The sequence below is a fragment of the Manis pentadactyla genome, chromosome 19 (genome assembly GCF_030020395.1).
Source record: "Manis pentadactyla isolate mManPen7 chromosome 19, mManPen7.hap1, whole genome shotgun sequence".
Classification (NCBI taxonomy): domain Eukaryota; kingdom Metazoa; phylum Chordata; class Mammalia; order Pholidota; family Manidae; genus Manis; species Manis pentadactyla.
This window is the reverse complement of record NC_080037.1, coordinates 2471254-2491661: the sequence shown is the minus strand read 5'-3', so window position 1 is coordinate 2491661 and position 20408 is coordinate 2471254. Positions and strand designations below refer to the sequence as shown.

At 55.5% G+C, this 20408-nt stretch overlaps 1 protein-coding gene and 1 long non-coding RNA gene across 6 annotated transcripts in view; one reads left to right on the top strand and one right to left on the bottom strand.

The window, feature by feature from the left end:
• Positions 1–1819: 1819 nt before the first annotated feature.
• Positions 1820–20408, top strand: part of RCSD1 (RCSD domain containing 1) — a 60587-nt gene continuing 41998 nt past the window's right edge. For 3 of the 4 annotated variants that reach the window (XM_036897893.2, XM_036897968.2, XM_036897797.2), the window contains exon 1: positions 1821–1967. In XM_036897893.2, coding sequence (XP_036753788.2) covers positions 1962–1967 — 6 coding nt within the window. In that variant the 5' untranslated portion in view covers positions 1821–1961. Of the gene's footprint in view, positions 1968–20408 lie in introns of all 4 variants that reach the window. The other variant, XM_036897618.2, reaches the window with a different exon arrangement.
• Positions 14644–18025, bottom strand: LOC118918817 (uncharacterized). 2 transcript variants are annotated; one of them, XR_008994872.1, is made up of 3 exons: positions 17800–18025; positions 16978–17114; positions 14644–15965 (listed from the first exon to the last, which is right to left on the bottom strand). It is a non-coding gene; the product is annotated as an uncharacterized LOC118918817 (long non-coding RNA). The 2 variants fall into 2 exon arrangements; XR_008994871.1 differs by having other exon boundaries at positions 17819–18025.

Below are 20408 nucleotides of genomic sequence, written 5' to 3'. Positions count from 1 at the left end.
GACTGCTCCCGTCACCAGCTCAGCCTGCACTTTGACAAAGGACTGGGGACTGTCACAAGCACAGGCGCAGGCATTCCAAGGACCCAGGGTGCTTCCACCGCTGCCAGCTCCCCCCTTGAGCCCTCACCTCCGCTGGGTGGCTGGAACGGGAGGGGGCTCATTCCCCTTCACCAGGCCCCAGAATGCCCAGCTCTATGCAGAAGAAACCCTGGGTCCCTATTCATTTGAGCTTGTACCCATGGCTAAACATGTCAGAATAGCTACCCAGTTCAGAATGTCTACTAAACTGTGTAGGTGAGGAAATGAGGATCAGAGAGGTTAACTGACGTGCCTAAGGGAACACAGCTAGAAAGTAGCAGAGCTGCAATTTAACCCTTCAGGTGTCTCTGAAATCAAGGGTCTTGGCCCTATTCTCAGCTGAGTTAAACGAACTAGCAAACACTTCGGTATTTGGGCTTAGAAAGTCAGGCCGTAGCAGGTTCTGTGACAGGAAGGAGGCCCTATTTCTAAGACGGGCGCCAAAGCAGGAATCTCCATGCCTGAAAGTCCAGGTGGGTTGGGGGAGGGGGCAGAGTCAGGGCCGTTCTTCACAGCCTGAGTGAATTCTCTGCTGGTTTCCTTTCCTGGTTTCTCCATACAGCTCCTTCATGCGGCCCCACTGCCCAGCCCAATGCCCACCTCTGAGACGGTGCGGGCTTTCCCAAGGCGAGCTGGGTCAGGGGGGGAGCGGTGGGGAATGGGAACCCTCCAGAATGACGCAGAGGCACCCCTTCCAGCCAGCCCCCCGGGCACACACAGGTCTTCTCTGAGGTGTTTCACATCTTCCTCTCTGCCGTTGGGACAGCGATCCCGAGAGGCACGTAGGACTGGTGGCAGCCCGGCAGGAACCTGCTGCAGATTCCAGTTCCTGGGTGCTGTCGGAGCAGCCTCCCTGCGAGGGGGCGAGGGCGGCCCTGGGGGAGAGTGGCTATGTTGGGCCTTATGGGAATCTGATGTTCAGGATTCGCACCTTATTCCAGGTAACAGGAAAGGGGAAAGGCCCTTCAGCAAGCCGCTTGTGGAAGCCGAAAGTCCCAGAAAAATCAAATACATCAACCAAATCAACGAAAGAGGAAAAGGTTTATTGCATCCAACAGGCAGCTTGGAAAACTTAGCTTTGATTCCCCGTTTTTCGCCTCCTGCTGATACACGGATGAGAGACGGACAGATTGATGGGCAGTGGATTCCTGAGGACGCGGGACCGGGAGGTGCACGGGGCGCTGCAGGCTGGGTCCCAACCGCTGCCCTTCTGGGTCCCTGGAGGCCGCAGAGCGGCGGCCGCGGAGAGCCCCCCCTCGCCCACCGGGCTGCGCGCAACGGGGAGGCTGGGGGGCAGTTAAAGGCAGAGGGAAGGGCGAGGGGCAGTAAGGTGGGCGGAAGCGAAGGGACTAGAAAAGAAAGCAGATAAACTGAACGAAAGGCCAACGTTGACTTTGGGGGCAAGAGAAAGAGAGACGGCAAACGGAAGGCGGGGGTCGGGAAGGACGGAGACCGCGGTGAAGGGCAGGTCCGGAGAAACCGCTCCGACGAGGGGCGCGCGGTGCCACCCCCTTGTTTGGGCAGATGCCTGGATCGGGGCCCGCCTGCTCGCGTCCGGCCCTGGGAGGGGACAGTGTCTGTTTAGATCTGTGTCTAAATTTAACCCTGGTCGCCGGGCTCCTGCCCCTCCTCCATGCTCCCCTCCCCCCACAGCCCGCCCCCGCCGCCGCCCCGAGCGGAGACCGGCCCAGCCCAGCCGCGCGCAGCCTGACCGCCGGGGCGCAGAGCCGGGGCGCAGGGCCCGACCGCCGGGGCGCAGAGCCGGGACGCAGGGCCCGACCGCCGGGGCGCAGAACCGGAGCGCAGAGCCCGACCTCCCGGGCGCAGAGCCGGGACGCAGGGCCCGACCGCCGGGGCGCAGAGCGGGGCCGGCACCCGAGGACATGGAGGTACGGGACGCGGGGACTCGGGCGCTCGCGGGAGGGCTGGACCCGGCCAGCTCCGGGGGACCGCGCGCCGCCGGGGACCCCCTGGGCGGCAGGAAGGGACCTCCACTCGAGCGGGGAGGCCACCCTGGGGGTCCCGGCGTCGGGGTAGGGCACAGACATGCTCCAGGAGCAAAGCTGGGCGCAGCCAACTTGGTAACTAATGGCAAACGTGAGCGAAGCTCTCGGGAAAGCAGCAGCCGGCCGCGAAGGGGCGGGTGTGGAAAGAGAAGGAGCCGGCCCGAGAGGCCCTTGGCCGGGCTGCCGGCTCCCGTGCCCGATGCCCCATCGCGTTGCAGGGTCCCGCCGCCGCTGCCCCCCAGCGCCTCTCCTGTCTGCCACATCTCCCCTCGGGGCTTTCTGAAAAGCTGCCTCGTGGCGCTCAGACGGCACTATTGCTGGGGAAACTCCTGCGGCTGCCTGCCCTCTGAGACCAGGTGTTTGGGGTGCTGGCCCCATCCGTTGGGTGCGTGGCGGAGAGGCACCCCTCTTCGCCTGGGCCTTTCCTGGCGCTGCTCCAGCCCCCGCAGGTCCAGGCACCCCCCACCCCCAGCAGGGCACTGGCTGCTGTGCCCCTGCGCCCTCTCCTCCCCACCCCCACATCCTGAGCTTCTGTAGATTGCCCCCCTGGACCCAGACCTGACATTTAGGCCTAGTCGGCCTCAGCAGGGCCCGGGTTTTTGGAAAGATGGAGAAAAAAGTTGCAAATGGTCTCACCTAGCTTCTAGGGTGGTTTCCACCTACCGACCTCAGCCACACTCGATGCACAGACAGTTCTGCTCCCTCCCCTGCTCTAGCCCGAGGCCCAGGGGGCTCTTCTCGGCTAGGGGCTTCGTTTGGCTTGCCAAGCTCTGTGGCTCTGCAGGAGCAGCAGATCTTCGTGAGCAGGCGTCCTGCATTCAGGCATCCAGCCCAACCAGTTGTCTTCAAGGAACAGGGATCACCCTCGGGGAGGCTTAGAAAGTGTGGTGGGGCCCAGGCTGGACTGTCCACGGAAACATTCGCAGGTCAGGGAACCGGGCAGATCAGGGCCAGCGAGGGTGGGAAGTAACCTGGCAGGTGGTGCTCACGACTCTGCTGGAAGATCAGACCCAGCAGGCACCAGGGTGGTCTGGGCAGCCCACAGCCTCAGGGCAGAGGAGGGAGTTGGCCCAGGAGACACCCAGCTGGTCAGGCTGGATGAAGGCTCCTAGTGAAGTTCTCTTGGAGGCGGGTCCCCTCCTCTGACAGAGCACCAGTGCCTCAGGCCCTGGGTCAGAGGCTCGATATGAAGCAGGACTCGTCTAATGTCCTGCAGTGATGGGTGGGAAGATTAAGAGCAAAGCAAGTGTAGGCTTACAGGCAGGTTGCTGTTGGAGGGCCACGTGCAACTTGACAGTTTCTTGTAGGGACACGAGGAACTCTTTCCATTTTCTTCTCCCTCCATTGAGGAATGAACAGTGCGTGGTAGAGGCCCTGAAAATGTCACCTGAGCAGCTTCCTGTGTGGTTTGGGGGCATGAGAAGAGAAGGCCTCCAGCTTACAGACTGAGCTGTGCAGGGCCCCACAAACAATGCTCCCAAGGTGGGGGTGGGGGCACCGCCCGCCAGCCGGGAAGCCTGTGGGTTCACCCGGAGTCTGCAGAGGGCCTCTGGATTTGCTGGTGGGCAGTGGCTGCTTCTGAAGTTTGTCAAAACCCCTGAAAAAAGACCACAACTGTTAGCCTGCTGAAGGAAGTCAAGAGGCTGGGGAAGTGACGGTTCATAGCCCGGAAGTAAGCTTTTTGCAGTGGGACGGGATACACGGGTGTAGCACTTGGAATTCTGGAAAAAGTGTCTGAGGAAAGCCCTCTCCTGAGACACAAGGGGACCGCTCTATTTAGGGAGAAACTGGTTACATTACTTCCCAGTATTAGGAATTCAAAGCAGACCAGCAAGGCTTACTCAACATTCATTCTAGAATCCACTGACCTCCTAGAAGTCTTTGGGAAACCTTTTCCTTTTTTAAGCCATTGTTACCATTATCCAAAATATCAGTCATTAGTTCAGCCTTCATTAAGCCCTGGGGGATAAACAAGATGAAGATGCCTCCTGAAAGCTCTCCATCCAGTAGTGGGAATGAGGCCTACTAGATTCTGCTGTGTGACTCATTATCAAATGTGCCAGCTCCACATGAGTGGCTGCTGCAGACCAGAAGTTCTAGTGTCTCAGGACTTGGAGGTGAGACTTGACAGAAACCTTGGTAGAAATGGGGGTGGTGAGGACGCGAAGACACAAGGAATGGGCATAGGGAGAACACACCAGCTGTGTTTAGGAAGTAGGCCAGTTTGGCTGAAGAGGAAGGCAGAGAAAAAATGAAAGGTATAAGATAAAAGCCACAGGGCCCCCAAGTAGAGTGGATGCTGGCCAAGCGGGTGAGTATGAGCTGAAGTCCGAGCCCGCCAGAGGAAAGGGCTACTTTCTTCATACAAAGTCTCCTTGCCCAGCTGTGCCCTAAAGAGGTGCCTTTCTCAAATTCGGACAGAGGCTGGCTGCAGCCCTCAAAGGCCAGCAGGCCAGTGGCCCTGGATTCTGCTCCATGGACAGAGAGGAACCTGAGGGGTTTGGGTCGCATGGTGGCCATGATGGGGAGGGAGAAACCGCAGAAGTGCTGGTCCCCAGGGTGAGCGAGGGGACCAGGCTGAGGTGCTTCTCTGGGTGTCCAGGCGTATCCTGACTTCAGGAGAGAGTGAGAATACAGACGAGGGAAGGGTAAAGACCATGTGTTGTGGGAGAAATAAAAAATGGCGTCTGTGCTCCAGCTCGCCAGGGTGCCCAGCGGAGTGGGGTCCAAGCGCGGGGGAGATGGCCCTGCAGCCTCTACAGCTCTGTAAGCCTTCTGTCGGCAGGGCCTGCCCTGCTAGTCTTGAGGTCTCCAGAGACCAGCACAGCGCCTGGAACACACTCATATCATTTCTCAAGAAGAATTTGCCTGATAAGTGGATTAACAGAAATAGGGAGCCCCTTCCCCGCTCCGTCCACAGCGCTCCGTCCATGGCGCTTGTGTCTCTGCCCCAGGAAGCCTTCCCAGCTGCCCCTGGACTCCGCAAGCGCTCTCAGAGCCCTTTGTGCAAACTGAATGAGAGTCCCAGCGACTGTAACTGCCTGCCTACTGGGCTTTCTCCCTGGAAGTCCCCTTGAGGACAGAGGCCATATCTTAAAGATCTAAGGGCCTGATGGACACTCAATGCATTCTTGCTGAATGAGTAAATAAATGGCTGAAGATGGGAGAAAGATCAGATTTTTTTAAAGAGCAAAGTTTAGATATGTTGGTTTTGATTGCTCTAAGTAGAAATGTCCAGAAGGAAATACAGTCCTTCATGGCGCAGATATGTTTCTTCTCTAGGAGAGAGAGTAGGCGAAGTTACTGCGGATGGGAGCCCAGAAGAGAGACGTGTACAGGGAAGACAGCTGGAGACTTAGGACACCAACATTAAATTCATATTCTTTGTTGCTAAAATATGAATTGTAAGCACTGTGATATAGCCCGCCAGTGTTCTTGAGTCCATGAGAATGGAATTCTACTACCACGGAACAGAGGCTGAGTCTCTTAGATGGCGATCATGAAGGAGCCCTTTTCTCTGAGGCAACACACATCCTTGCCAGATATTTTTATGCATCCATTTATTCAGTACTTACTGAGCATTTATTATGTTGTAGATCTTGTTTTAAATGTTACTTAAAAATTATTGGCCTTCTGTCTATTCATCCTCACAGATGATCAGTATTACTGATGTGAGAGAGGAGAGAGGTGGGGAGAGGCAGAGAATGTGTGTGGACCTACATATCAGTATACACACACACACACACACACACACACATGCATATACATATGTGTTCATTTTGTAATCTACTGTCTCACTGATATCTTTTTACTTCATTAAATATTTCCTGCCACAGTTTTACTAACAGCCCTTGTTGCTTCGGCCCCCTCGTCACCAACCCATATGTTGGCTGCTGGCTGGAGCTTACAGGCCCTCGTTAGGACCTGCATGGCCTCTGGAAGCAGGAGTTTGGCTCAGTGAACTTGGGGGACATGCCTGCGTGCCCCCATGTTCCTTGCTGGCCCCCACACACTTTGTGGGACCCTCAAAGTCCACTGGCTTCCACTTAGCAGACACCTCCCATTAGCGGGCCTGCAGTGACAGTAGCCAGCCCAGAAGGGCCCAGGCCCTGTCACAGGAGGGGGTGAGTGTGCACTCCTGGGTGGGAGTCAGGTTTCAGAGCCTGGCCCACAGTGTGGCTCCCCGCAGCAAGGCCAGCCGGAGCCCGGCCAGCTCGGTGCCGTGGGAAATCTGAACACCGGCGGCTCAGCAGCCTGGTAATCTTATCAGGGCCACAGGAGAACGCATTTTGGTTCCAGAGAAATCAGAGGCAGCCCTGCCTGCCTCCAGGGCTAGTTCCTGCTTTGCAGAGCCAGTCTGAGCTCCCCTCCTCGCCTTACTGGATTCTGACCCCCTCAAAGCTCTGGGTGGGATGGAACAATGTCTAACTGCCCCTGCCGTGTTGTAAAGGAGAAGGCCAAGACACGGAGCCCTGAGGCTGCTGGGGACGTAGGCACACGGGACCTCTGGAAGCCCAGCAGCTAGCAGTGTTTCTCTCATTTGGGAAGTAGGTCAGCCTAAACCTTAAGAAGATCAGTTTCATCACAAAAGCAATATCCACCTCATGTTCAGCCTTCAGGGTGTTATGTACACATTTTTATCTCTTGGTGCAAAAGAAGGTTACAATGATACCACCAACTCCCACTAAGGCGTGGCTGCCACCATTTACCACTCCGGTCTGGGGCACTCTGGGAGGTCAGCTCCTGAATGGATCTGCCTGGGCAGGACCTGAGAGGACGCCGCCCTCGAGCTGGTCTTTGGGGCCGAGGGCTCCTCATCTTTTTCCTTTTGGGCTGCTGGAATTTGTGTCTCCTGGGAACTGTGGAAAGTGACTGTAGGCCCCTGAGGTTCCCCTGTAACGTCTCACTTGGGTAAGTCAAATCCTGTTCCCAGGAGGCGCCTCCAGCCGCTGCGATTGCAAGCCCGTAGCTCCCCAGGAGAGGTGAGGTGGGCTTGCAGGGCCCTTACCTCCGTAAGAGACCCACCTGAGATGCATCAGAACCCATCCCTAATGGCTGGTATCAGGGTCCCCGGCTGGAAGCACTGGGCAGCTCTGCACATCGGAGCTGGACATCATCTCCAGCCAAGGAACTAAGTGTCTGCATCATCAGATGTCCCCAGCCCTTCTTTTTGAACCTGCTGGCACCATATCAGGGCCACCCTCCTGGCTCTGGGATAGCGAACACAGCTCTTTCCCAGGCTGGATCTTCTATAATTGATTGGTAACAATTCACAGGATGCCACACACTAGCTCTTAATTAGGTCCAGCAGACATGTATGGAGGCCCCCTTCCTGCCAGGCACCAGGGGTACAAAGATGAGCATGTCACCTGCTGATCCTTGAGGAACTCAAGTCTGGTGGGGGGCAGAGGGGTTAGGGAAGCACCTAATGGGTGACAGCAGAACAGGGGTTGGAGCTCATGTGGACAGAGGAGAGGTGTTGCGTCCAGCCCAGGGCTCGGGGGGCCTTCCTGTTAGAGATGAGTTCTAAACTGAGTCTTGAGGGATGAGTAACAGTTGACCAAGACCAGAAAATTGGGAAAAGTACTTGGTCAGAGGGAACCACAGCACAAAGCTGGTGCTGGAACCGCTGTGGTCTGCGTGGGGACCTGGGGCAGTTCGCCCCTGGGAGATAAAGACAAAGATATTTGAAGTTGGGGGCCTAAATGGAGATGCAGAGAAATGTAAGTTACAGTTCCTGCCATAAAAAGAACTCTCTTCTACTTGGGAAAACAAGATATATGCATAGGACATGACAAAAAATGTCTTGATAAGCTATCAAGTGTGTGGGAGTCCAAAGTCAGCTTTGCTAATAGGAGCTAGCGAAAACGTGCTTCCTCTGCTAGGGGTCCCCCGACAGCAGGGGCTCTCCCCGGGCCTCCTGGCAGCCCTGGGGTGCACAGTCTACAGGGGCATTCAGCCCAGTGGTAAATGCACTTGGCTTGGGGCCTCCACCTAAGTGCTCTGGCCCAAGAAATCCGTTTGAAACAGGCTCCAGGTCCCAAGAGAATGCCTTTGGCCAAGCCCCCCAAGGGCCACCTCGAGTTCCTCTTGCCTTCGCTGATAGAAAGAGGCCTCTGGGAACAAGCCACACTTACAAAAACTCCTCTTCCCACCCCTCTCTACCTACAGCCCCACTCGGTCCTCCCGCTGGGATCACACATCCTGTGCATGCTCTGAAAAGCTAGCACTTCTTTCCTTTGCCCAAAGGCAGTGCAGGGACAGGCTGAGGGGGCTGAGGAGCAGCAGCCGGCCACAGGGTCAGCCCGGGCCAGGCCAGCGGAACAGTGCCACAGGGACAAGAGGCTGGGCCTTGTGGCCACTGTTACCCACCCCCTGTACCCACAACAGAGGCCACAGGGAATTACACTTCGCCACGTGCCGCAGAGGGCTCCGGGCCTGCCCAGGGCCTCCCCGCTAGAGCCCCCACTGGCCATAGGTCATCCCAAGAACGTGAACTAGATGGACAGTTCCTCCAGCCCGATGGGGCTCCTGCCTCTGAAATATATTCCTGGGCTTCAAGGTCCTTGGCTCATGTTGCTTTTGAATTGTTTGATGGAAAATGAGAAGCCCATTTCTGAGCTGCCATACAACGTCCGCATGGGAGAAATCCAAAGCTTGCTGTTGTGGCGATTGCTACCACTCGCTGACAGCCTACTGTATACGGACATTTTGCTTGAGTTTATCTTTCTCATCCTCATGAAGTTCTGTTATAACTGTTTTCTAGAGGAGGAAGCTGAGGCTTCAATACGGTTATTGTGCAAGGTCTGGAAGGTGATCACCAGGAGAGCTGACATTTGAAGCTGCCTTGTTGGGTGGGATCCCACCGCGCCCGCCCTGGAGGAGCTCGGGCTGCCCCACCATGCCTGTGTGGGCTCACGGGGGACCACAGGCCCCTTGACCTGGCCAGGTCTCCTCTGGCAGCGGCCAGGCCATGGTAGAGGCCAGCGGCTCAAAGCTTGGGGCTTTTAAGGGCTGGCACAGGTTCACCCTGGAACCTCACCCACCCACACATCTGAAAAACTTCTCAAAGGCTCCAGTTGTGTCTCTGGTGAAACTAGTGCCAATGTCTATGGCAAATGTGGAAGTTTAAATAAAAGTGTATTTTTAGGGAGTAGAGTTTTGAGAGCAGGAAGGAACATTAGCAATTGCTCCCATTCCCTTCATTCAAACATGAGTGATTTACTGATGGCCACATTTAAAGTCTGTTAGTGGCAGAACAGGCTGCCAGCACAGGGCCTCCCCACTCCAGGGCACTCTTGACCCATAGCTACTTTGTTTCCCCCCATGTCTGTGTGTTGTCTCCCCCAGGCTCACCAGCTCTGCACCAGTAATGCTAGGTGTTACCCAGCAAGCACCTGTGGGCGCGGAGGGCGAGGGGAGGAGCAGCTTCTGTTAGCCCTGCTTTAACCACCAAGGCTGAGAGTCCACAGCCAAGGCTCGGAGGCCCCCAGGCACAAGGCTGCCCCCTCCCCAGTCTCCTTCCTGTGATGCCCTCTGGGGCCTCCCCGTGCCCAGTCAGGCCTGAGTGCCTGCATAAAGCCTGGACTGAAGTGCACAGGAGGAGCCCCAGGAGGACCTCAAGCCCTTGTTTCCCAGGACCAGTGGGGGACTCACACGCTGGTGTGCCCGGCTAGAGAGGCCCCGGAGAACCTAAGGCCAGAGAGGCGCCAGCCGTGGGCCTGCCAGGGCTGCCGTAACACGCTGCCCCGAGCCAGTGGCTTAAAACCATGGACATGTGTTCTCTCTGCGGTGAGGGGGTCCCAGGGCCATGTTCCCTACAGAGGCTCAGGGCCGGGAGCGGGGGGTGGGCGGGCAGGCTAATCTGAGCTCCTGGTGGCCGCTGGCGTTCTGGGCTTGTGGCCGCTCACGGGCATCTCACCGTCTCTCCTGTGTGCCTCTCACAAGGACATGTGATTTAGGACCCTCACTGATAACCCAAGGTGATCTCCTCCTTTCAAAATCCATAACTACATCTGCGAAGATCCTTTCTCTAAGTAAGGCAGCATTCACAGGTTCCGGAGATTAGGAACTGATTGTATCTTTTTGGGGAGCCACCATTTAGCCCACTATAGCAGATGACTTGCTACCCTTTATAGGGACAGGGATTTGGGGACTTCCTTGGTTATTGTTAGGCTCTATTGTGACTGCCAATGAACATTCACTGATACCTACTGTGTGACAAATTTCCTGCCTCTTGGGTGGCCCCCGTACACTCATGTCGGGGCAGGTCACAGCCACAGCCGGGGGGAGAAGCTCTCCAGGGTGCTGCGGGGCACTTCCAGGGAGCTACCCTGAGGAACCCTTTCCCCAGCTGGTGTAAGCAGGCTGGGGAGGACTGTTTAGAGTTACCCAGGATCAACCCCATGGTCAGAAAGGACTGTGTCCAGCAGATTATAAAATTACATTTTATATGATCGCATTTGATACTGTCATCAAACACCTTACTCATGCGTACATCCCTTCATTGTTTATTTAAGGACGTGTACTAAGCAGTGACCAGATTGGAGTTAATAAGACACAAGACCTGGCCTCAAGGTTCACCAAGTCTGGAGGTAGATGGGTGGGAGCAAAAGTGGAGGAAGTGATTATAGAACAACGCGACAGGCTCTGTAAAGGCAGGGAGTGAAGGTCCCATTGCACAAGGACAGGTGACTGCAGTGGTCAGGGCAGTCCACCTCCACAGCCCTCCTGGCTGCAAACAGCAGAGGTTTATTTCTCACTCCTGCACATCTGCAGGGATGGCCGGGGGCTCCGCTTCATACCATGGCTGTCCTTCCCATGGGACCCGGGTCGATGCAGCAGCTGCCTATGGAATACTATCAGCTGTCATGGAAGAGGAAGGAAAATTCTGCAGGACCCTCCCCAGCCATGGCTCTGGCCTGAAAGGGCCACATCAGAACTAGCCACACGCTCTTCTCAACTACGGGACGGGAAGTGCAAGCTTCCCACGTGCCCCAGACGATGAGAGTTGGAGATAGTTCACTGTCATGAGTGTCCTGGTGGCGTCTTGGAAGATCTCACAAAGCAGATGATCTCTGAGCTGGGTCTGGAAGCAAGACCGTGTCTTTCAGGCTGCAAAGGTGTAAAGGCTGAGGAAGAAAATGTTTATCGGCACCACTCAGGGTTCATTCGCCAGAGCCTCACCCAACTCTCGGGCTGCAGGTGTTCTTCCTGGTTAAAAAGAAAGCCGCTTCACAAGCATAGAGAACGTTTTCACTGACTCTGATTGTCCTTCATGCTTTGGGGTGCAATTAGGAGGGGCAGGCAGGCTTGAAGGGGAAGACATGGGGGAATATACACCCCATTTCTATAGGTAAACGTATCAATGGAATACGAACAGAAGCCATTGGGTGCCACTGTTTAAAATGTTCCTTAAACACCTTAGCCCTGGAACAGCCACTTCCGTAAGAGAGACAGCTCAGAGCCGTCTTTTTGGACTTAGAAGCGTTCTCCCATAGTTAATAGGGAATCTGCGCCTTTTTCTACATGCAGTTACAAAACATTTAGAACTGTCTCCCCCACCCCCTCAAAGAAGGGGTCAATGAAACTCAGCCTGCAAGTCAGCCCTGGAATTAGGCAGCAGAATTTGAAGGAAACGGTACCAACAGGCTGCCCTCTGTTCCCTTTAGGCCAAGGGGATGCCATGCAGAGAGCTAAACCGTCTCAGGTCCTGAGTCAGTAACTGGCCTCAGAGTCCTGGTTAGCGCTTCCGTCTGCGAAACTGGCACCTGCTTTATCTACCTTATAGGGCTATTTTGAGACAGAAGTAAGATCATGCATGGCAAGTCAGACAATTTATGAACTTGGACAGTTAAAATATCCCGTAAAATCATGGTAGTGTGGTTGTTAATATTTATTAAATAGAGACTGTGAAAAATTGTGACAAGCCTGAGTTTGTCTCCTGTGAGAAAGCTCCGGGCTTCCCTGTGCCTGGTGGCAGGTGGCAGAAGGGATGCAAAGAAGGTGAAGGGAAATGTGAGCAAAGCCGAGGCCTCCATTCTAGACCGAGGAGGACGCCTTAGAGAGGCTCTGGCCTGTGCAGGTGGCAAGGAAAGTATTTCACAGTTCTGCCCAGCGGTGCTTTCAAAGGACTTGCCCGTATCTCTTAAACTTAAATGATAAGCTCTAGAAATCCCCATCATCGGCCCTGGTTCCTGCAGTGAGCGTGGCGTGCATTCGGCACGCTCTCCGGAACGAGGTGGCTCCATGTTGCCTCAGGGAGAGGCCGCGTGAGGTAGGGGTTAGGAGCACAGACCCGGGAGCCAGACAGCTCAGTCGGAGTCCTGACTTTGCCAATCACTAGCTTTGTGTCACAGACGCTGTGCCTTGGTTTCTCACCTCTGTAAAATGCAAATAATAATAGTATCTACATGATGGGGTTTTTATGAGGATTAAATGAGTTAATATTTGTGTGAAGTGCTTAGAACAATGCCTGGCACAGATTAGGTGTGATGTGATTGTCGAATGACTAAGTGGGATTTCTAGTCAGTCATGCAGAAGGGAACGGCCTCCCTTGGTTTTGGCGCAGCCCTGACGGGACCCAGGCAGGCAGGAGGATGCCTGAAGTTTTCCTCCAGCCTAAGAGCGTGTGTAGGGAGAAGGGTGGTCAGTTCAGGCCACGGGCAGGCCCCTCAGATAAAGCTCCCTGGACTTTGGTAGGAGCTGGTCCTTGGGAGCAGGGCTGGAACAGCACCAGACTAGAACCTGGGAAACAGGGGGAAACTGAGGCATAGAAGAGCAAGTCCAGGATGCAGGCTTACAGGGCAGCCAAGGCCTGCAAGAGGGGGCTCAGGGATGCCCTTCAGAGACAGGGAGGGGAGGGGAGGGGATGGGGTGCAGGTGCACTTTGCGGTGTACCCTGGTGGAGCGGTGGGATGACGGGGGAGGAAACGGGGGGAGACGGTCTGACCGAGGAACCGCTTCCCTTCTTCGTCCCTCTCACCTTGGTCATCTCTTCCTGACCTGTCCTCACCTCCCACCGCGGCATGGGAGGCACCCCCCAGGGAGAGCACGGGACTCAGGCACAGCCGCAGGGGCCGGGGCCGGGAAGGAGCCGCCACCCCAGGGCACCTCTTGCTGCCGTCAGTCCTGAGCCGGGCTGCGGGGGCTGAGAGCCTCACACGCCAGCACGGGTATTCTGATGTCCCAAACAGTCACCTCACTTGTATTCAGGGGGGTTTAGGCACGATGAATTCGGAACAGGTTCGCTGCCACGCCCATCTGCACTTTGCATCCCAGGTCTTTGTGGCGGGAAGTCGCCAGGGGCAGGCCACCGGGCTCTATCCTTGGCCCTGGCTTGTTCAAGTCTTTGTTAATGACTTGGATGAAATATAGAAAGAACCCAGATGACCCACGCTGGAATAGTTAATATGATACATGACATATTCAAGTTCAAAATGATTTATATAGGATGGGATGCGGGGCCAAAACCAACACAGTGAAATTAAACAGGCATGAATGCGAAGTCCCCTGCTTCGCTTTAGGAAAATGTCCTGCACCAGCGAAGGACAGACCTGGTGTGGAAATACACATTCTTGTGTGCAGTCGGTCCACGTATACGTATTGGGCCTACCGTGTGAAAGACGCTGTCTGGATTCTCCGAGAGGGTCCGATACAAAGACAGCATCTCAGCAGAGAGTTGAGTAGTGGTGGTGGGAAGTGGTACAAGGTATCTCTGAAAGAATGCAAGCCACACAGTGCCCTGCGCCAGGATATCGACAAGGCCGCAGGCCGGGGGATGTCCTCCTGGAAAGACCATCCCCACTGATGCGGCTGGAGGCGGCTTTGGGGCAGCGGGCGACTTCAGAGAGGGCACGGAAAGCTGGGAAGGTTTTTAGCAGGTGGCCGTAGTGCAGGGGAGAAGGAAGGGTGTGAGAAGCGAGTGTGAGAGAGGAATGAGAGATGCACATGGGGAGCTGGGGTCCTGGAGTGACCACAGCGTGGGGTCCTGGGGTGTGCAGACCTGCGTGTGAGTGTACCTGGTGGGCAGGAGGGGTGGACTCTTCCAGAAAGATAGGACGCAGACGGTGCACAGACTAGAAGGGCAGCGTGGGCTCCCTTCAGTGAGACGGAGGTCCATGCGGAGCCGGCCTGGGGTCACTGGAGGAAGGATGTGGTGCTGGGTGCCGGTTGGAGCTGCCAAGGGGCAGGAGGGAGGCAGAGAGCAGGGTGGCTGCAGCATCAGGCATCCCGAGATCTCTGCTGGTTTGGGGTGGACAGAGGCCGGGTGTCAGTTCAGGCTTTGACAGGACATTCAGAACTGGACATTCAGAAGTGGAGGGACACTGGCCCAGACATGGCGCTGCTGCTGGGTGCACAGAAGTGGTCTCTGGAGCAGGGGTGGTGCGGGGGCTACTGTAAAGAGAGCAAGGCTGTGGACACCCCTCCCCTCCCAGGAACCAGGAGGGCCAGGTGCTCCATTTACATACAAAGGGCGGGGGGCTTAGCTGACCCTAAACTTCCCATAAACCAACCCTTTTTTTAAAAAAAAGAAGAAAGAAAGAAAGAGTGGGGGGGGGGAGGGGCGAAAGAAAAAGACTCCACCCCAGGCTTTAGCGTTAGGGTTTTTCACCTGCCATCTGACCTCCCAGGACTCCCCATGGTGGGGTCCCACCTTCTACCCTAAGGGTTCTGAGCTCCAGGCATGGAGGTCACCTCTGAGCTGTTACCTGGGCGGGGACTGTGGTGGCCCAGGTGCAGAGAATGTCGGGCAGGGCGAGAGCAGACAGGATTATTTACCCAGTAGGCAGGGGTCTTCCAAGTGCTCTTGGGGGCAGTCAGGCTGTGGGACCCACATCCAGTCATTTACAGACCTATAGCCACATGCACAGAAGGTCTAAATGAGGGATGCTTTTGTTATTTTTTTTAAAGCAATGCTAAAACCACAACCAACAAAAAGTCTTTTTAGAAAACTCTAGGACTTTGTGTCCAGGGTATTCTCTTTAGTTTTAAAGTATTAATTTCTTATTAAGCTAACATGAAGCACTTTAAGGTAAAATTGTAAAAATTCACCATCTTAACACAACTATTTTATTTTTTCTTGCTCCCTCTGATCCACAGTTTTATCCCCTTCATCATTTAAAAAAAAAACTGAGGGAAAGTAATTCCACTTAATATAAGTGGAATTACTTCCAATTTTGTGTCTATTATTTTTAGCCACATACATAATTCCCACAAAATTAATCTGTGTATGTGCAGCTCTGTACTCTTTCCACTCAGTGTTATTCCCAAGACACTGTGCTTGTTCTACATGGTCATATTTTCATTTTAAATGTCTGCATGATATCCTATAATATAAATATGCCACAGTTATTTAATCATTTTTCTGTTTGGAGACATGACATTTGCTTCCACTTTCTCTTTATTGCAAATAGCACAGCTATAAACAGTCCATGTATTTTTTTTTCTTCTTTGGAAGCAATTCCCCGGGGTGGAATTATTAGGTTAAAGGATATGAATGTTTTTATGGTTCTCAATGAATGAGCCAAATGGCCCTGGCCTGCCTTCCTTCCTCCCCGGGGGCCTGCTCTACCTGGTGTGCGTAAAGGGCAGGCTCGGTGAGAAATGCCAGCAGGGGAATGGGAGGGAGAGAGAGCCACGGAGGCACTCGTGGGTCCCCCTCCGCCAGCAGGGAGGGGGCAGGGGGGCAGGAATGGGGTGCTGGCACTGTGGGAAATGGAGCAATCATCAGGCACTTCCTGCAGGGGCAGCTGCAGATGGGGAAGTTGTGCACCAGCTGAGGGGGCAGGGCAGAGGGAGCCTGGGGACACCAAGACCTCACCCCCCACGCAAGGAGGGAGTAGGAGCCACAGACTTGCTCCTGGGAAAATCCTCTCCGTCCTGGGCAGGAAAAAAAGAAGGGAGGCCGGAGAGGGGAGGCAAGCATTCACTTGCTGGCTTCGTAACTATTTAATGAGTGTCCACTGTGTCCAGTTCTGTGCTGGGAATTCTGGACACAAAAGGGAAGAGTCAAACTTGAATCCTGCCCTCAGGAAGCTTGCGGTCTCGCGAGGGGGTTAGAGGATCAGAGGCGATGGCAACAGTTCCGCCGAGTGTTCCATTAAATACATGCTCAGGACACAGAGCTGGGGTGACCTGGGGGGGAAGGAAAGGCCTCCCTAAGACGTTCTACCTGAGCTCCATGCCCAGGCTGGGGGCCCTGGAGATGCTCGTTGGCCTGGGTTTAATTGGGAGACTGTGTAAGACCACAGAGCCTGTTCAGGACCCAATGGGGGAGGCCCCAAGCTTTCTATGCAGAGGCACTTAGGGGCCTAAGAGCAGAGGGGAGCCGGAGCTGCATCTTCAGAGCAGGCACTCTCGGGGACAGTTATTTGGTGTGGCCAATGAGCGTACAGGGAGCATTAAAGCTCTGCAAAGCCATTTCTTTGTGTCACCGCCCATTTTTCCTCAGAGCGATGGGGGCGAGGAGTTACGGCGCCCTCCTGCAACCAGACCGACCTCTCTTGCTGTCGACTGCCCCCCACTGGGCTGCCACGTGCACACTTAGAAGGCTCCATGTGGCTGTGGTTCAGAGAACGGACTGGAGAGACCAGGGCATGGAGACCCTTAGGGGCTCCTCAGTGGTCCGGAGGGAGAGGAGTTCGAGAGGGAGACCCTTCTCCGCAGGGCCGAGAACCTGCTAAGGCCCAGCTGAGGCTAAGGGAGGGGCAGCATGGCCCCAGTGCCACCAACAATGCGAGATCTGCGGCCTCACCAGGATGGTTATTCCATCCCTGCCTGGCTTATCGGGAGGATTAAATTAGATCACGTGTTCATAGTCAAGGACTTGGAGAAGGTGTAAAGGACTCCACAGATGCAAGGTGCTGTCGCCTCTGAAAATGTGGGAAAATACCTGGAAATCACTTGGTCCATCAAAGAGAAGCAGGCGCTCTGGAGCCGGGCAGGCTGGGGGGCTGGGGGGCATGCACCTCGCCATGGCCTCTGCTTCCTGCTCTGGTGGCTTGCCTTTGAAGCTCAGAGCAGCTGTTGCTGTGAGAGGCCAGGGTGGGCACCCCCCAGATCACTGCTCAGAGGCAGAGGCCTTGTTTGAAGCCAGAGGGGAAACCAGCAGGGGGTGGGGAGGGCTTCCTGACTCTCTGGGGTCTGGGTCGGTTCCCCCTCCCCTGCCCGACACCCCAGGGGCCCCACAGGAGACCCTGCAGCGTGAGCAAAGACCTGCCTTCCACCGCAGGGGCACCACCGCCGCTCTGGCCACGGTCCGGGGCAAAGGTCAGAAGTTTGCGGGCTCCCCCGTTGCCCAGTGAGGTGTTTTGAGTTCAGAAACAAAAGCAGCAACTAGGAGCAGAGTGGGGAAGGGAGAGGGCAAGAGTCCGGCCGCCCCCCCAGGGGCTCTGCTTGTGGGAGAGGGTAGGGAGAGGGCTGGGCGCCGCGGCCTGACACCGTGAGCGTGAGCAAGAGCAGGCGCAGCGTGAAGGGGTGAGACCCCCGGTGGCCTCCGCCAGGCTCCACAAGGGCCTCATAGTGAGATGCCCTCCCAGCTCCCTGTGAGAGGCCCCAGGTTAAGCTGTCGCGGGGCGGTTTCTCCTGAGGCCCCTCCTCTTGGCCTTGAGATGGGGTCCTCGCCCTGCGTCCTCACAGGCCCCCCCACCCCGCCCACCCTGTGCCTGCGTGTGTCCTGGTCTCTCTAGGACCCTCACGCTGGGTCAGGGCCCACCTTAGTAACGTCCTTTTACCTTGATCACCTCTTCAGAGGCCTTGTCTCCAAATACAATCTCACGCTGAGGTCCTGGGGTTAGGGCTTGAACACCTGAATTTAGGGGACATGATTCCTTCCATAACAGCGCCCCCAGACCCAGTGTCTCATGTCTGGCGTGGGTGAGAGCAGGGAGTTTGCAGCAGACATCACCACTCCAGACCTCAGCTGCAGGGGCGAAAATGAAGCCCAAGGGCTCGAACCCCCAATCTGTGGCCCCCTTTCGCTCCGAGCCTGGCTACTTCTGCCAGGCCTGTCCACGCACCCTGGAGAGGAGCAGGGCCCCGGGGGGGCTGCCTCGCCCCTCATCCCCCACCCACGGCTCACCCTCCGTGCCTCCGGCCGGGTAGGTGACCCCTGTGGCCTCTCCTGGGGCCACGCCGCATGGACCCTCGTGCGTCCCCAGGCGCTCGGACTGCTTCCAGCTCCCTCGGCCTGGGAGGCCTGCGCACCTGCTGCCCCTCCTCCCTGCCGCTTCCTGCTCTCCCACATCTCCCCACAGGCAGCCCTGTAACCTCAGGGCTGCCACACGCCAGGCGCCTCTCCATTTAGGGGGCCGTGCCCATCCAGCCAACCTGCAGAGAAGGGCACGGTGGGGGCCACGGTCAGCTCAGACCACCCCATGGCCTTTCTGCCCTCGGTCAGTCAGGAGGCCCAGACTCTGACGGGCTTCCTCCCAGCTGTCCCGAGCAGGGCGGCACTCCCCAACCTCCGCCGTATCTGGGGGGTGGCCCAGATGCTTCCTCCTGCACAGCCAGGGGCCTTTCCCACAGGGCTGCCCGGCGCCCTGTTACCAGGTCCTGGGTGGAGACTTCCCTCCCGGCTCCCATCTGTCCTCACTCCCCATTGCTCGGCAGCCAGGGGGTCCTCCCTTATCACCGGGACTGGACAGGATTTGAGTTTAAAAGGAACTGGGCCCCTTTAAAGTTGAACTTCCCCGTGCCCAGTACTGGAGTATATTTTCAGCCAAGAGGCCTGGGTAAACGCCAGACTGGAGCCAGGCCTGCCCTTCCGTGGAGGGAGACCAAGCGGGCACTGCCCCAGCTGGGGGCACATGTTCTCTAATCATGAAAACTCTGAACAGCTTCCAGGCTGACAAGCACTACATTTTTTTGCCCATCCTTCCAAATTCACTTCGCCTTTGTGGGTATTTATGTTGCTGTGCATGCTCATAACTGTGTACAGAACACTGGGAATCTCTCAGCCCTTTGCTCTTTGCCCCACACACAGCTCCTGGTTAGAAATGTTGAATAGCTGTCCTTTTTAACGGGAGCATAGGGTTTTACTGGCTTTATATTCTGCAGATTAATTCAACTGTTCTGTAAAACTTGATATCCAGCTGGTGTATGATTTTTCACCTTTATGTGATTAGCAATACCATGGATAATCTTGTGTGAGTTGCATTTTCTTCATTATTTCCTTGGTGTACAGTCTAAAAATAGAGTGAGGCATTTTCGAGCTCTTGTTACGCCGTCCCCGATCATTGTCTCAGGAGAGGGCAGAATGAATCAATGCGAATGCTAACAGCAATTTTAAGGGAAAATTTTCCCAGTAATCCTGGCATCTCTGTTTTTATTGTTGTTGTTTTTGTCACCATCCGAACGTAATTGGCCGGTCTAATAGTTGTTACCTTAAAGCTAATTCACATTTTGTTATTGAGTTGTGATGTCCTGTTCTTCCCGAACAGCAGCTTTGGGTGAGTATTTTTCTCCCATCCCTTTGGAATTTTATCTGTGAGTTCTTTCTGGTGTTTATTCCACACAGGTTGCATGTGTATAAACATGTTGTGTGGTTTCCCTTGGCAGCGTCTACCCAGGCTTTGCCTCCGCTGGGTCTTTTTTTTGACCAAAGCAATGGTTTTGAACCCTGGATGCAGGTTAGAGTCACACGGGAAGTGTTTCTAAAATATAAAACTTGGGCCTCGTTGCAATAAAGGACGGGTCCGGGCAGACTGTGCTCCCACCTACTATAGAGACTCCGAGGACCCTGAGGCTCAGACACTTGGTCTAGAGGCCAGAGCCTCCGTCTTTACCCAATGGCTGATGTCTTTAAACCAGTAAGTATTTATTGTACATTATGTGTTGGCCACCCAGCTAGGAATAGGGGAGACTGAGGTAAAGGCTTCAAGCGGGGGGTCACACTCTGGTGAGAGGGGCAGAAGTTCAGTGTAGCAAGGGAAGTGCTCTGAGAGAGGTTTGCATGGATGGCTGTGAGGACACCGCCCAGGGAGAGGTCCACGAAGGCTTCTTGGAGGAGGTAGCAAGGAGTCTTGGATGACGAAGAAAAGCTATCCAGGCAGAGGGAATAGGCATCAAGGTGTCTGAGGTAGAGGAGGAGCCTGTGCAAAGGCCTACAGGCATGAACAGCACGGTGGGTCCGGAGGGCTTCAGGAGGCTCCTGGTGGGAAGGGCAGGGTGTGGAGCTGGACTGCGGGGTGGGAATCCCAGCTCTGCCTCCTCAGGGGGGTCATTCAGCCCTTCTAAGCTCCGGTTCCACCGTCCACAGCATGATGGTCCCTGTGCCTAGCTGGCTGGTGGTTGATCCAGTGAGATCATCTTTACTAAGCACTG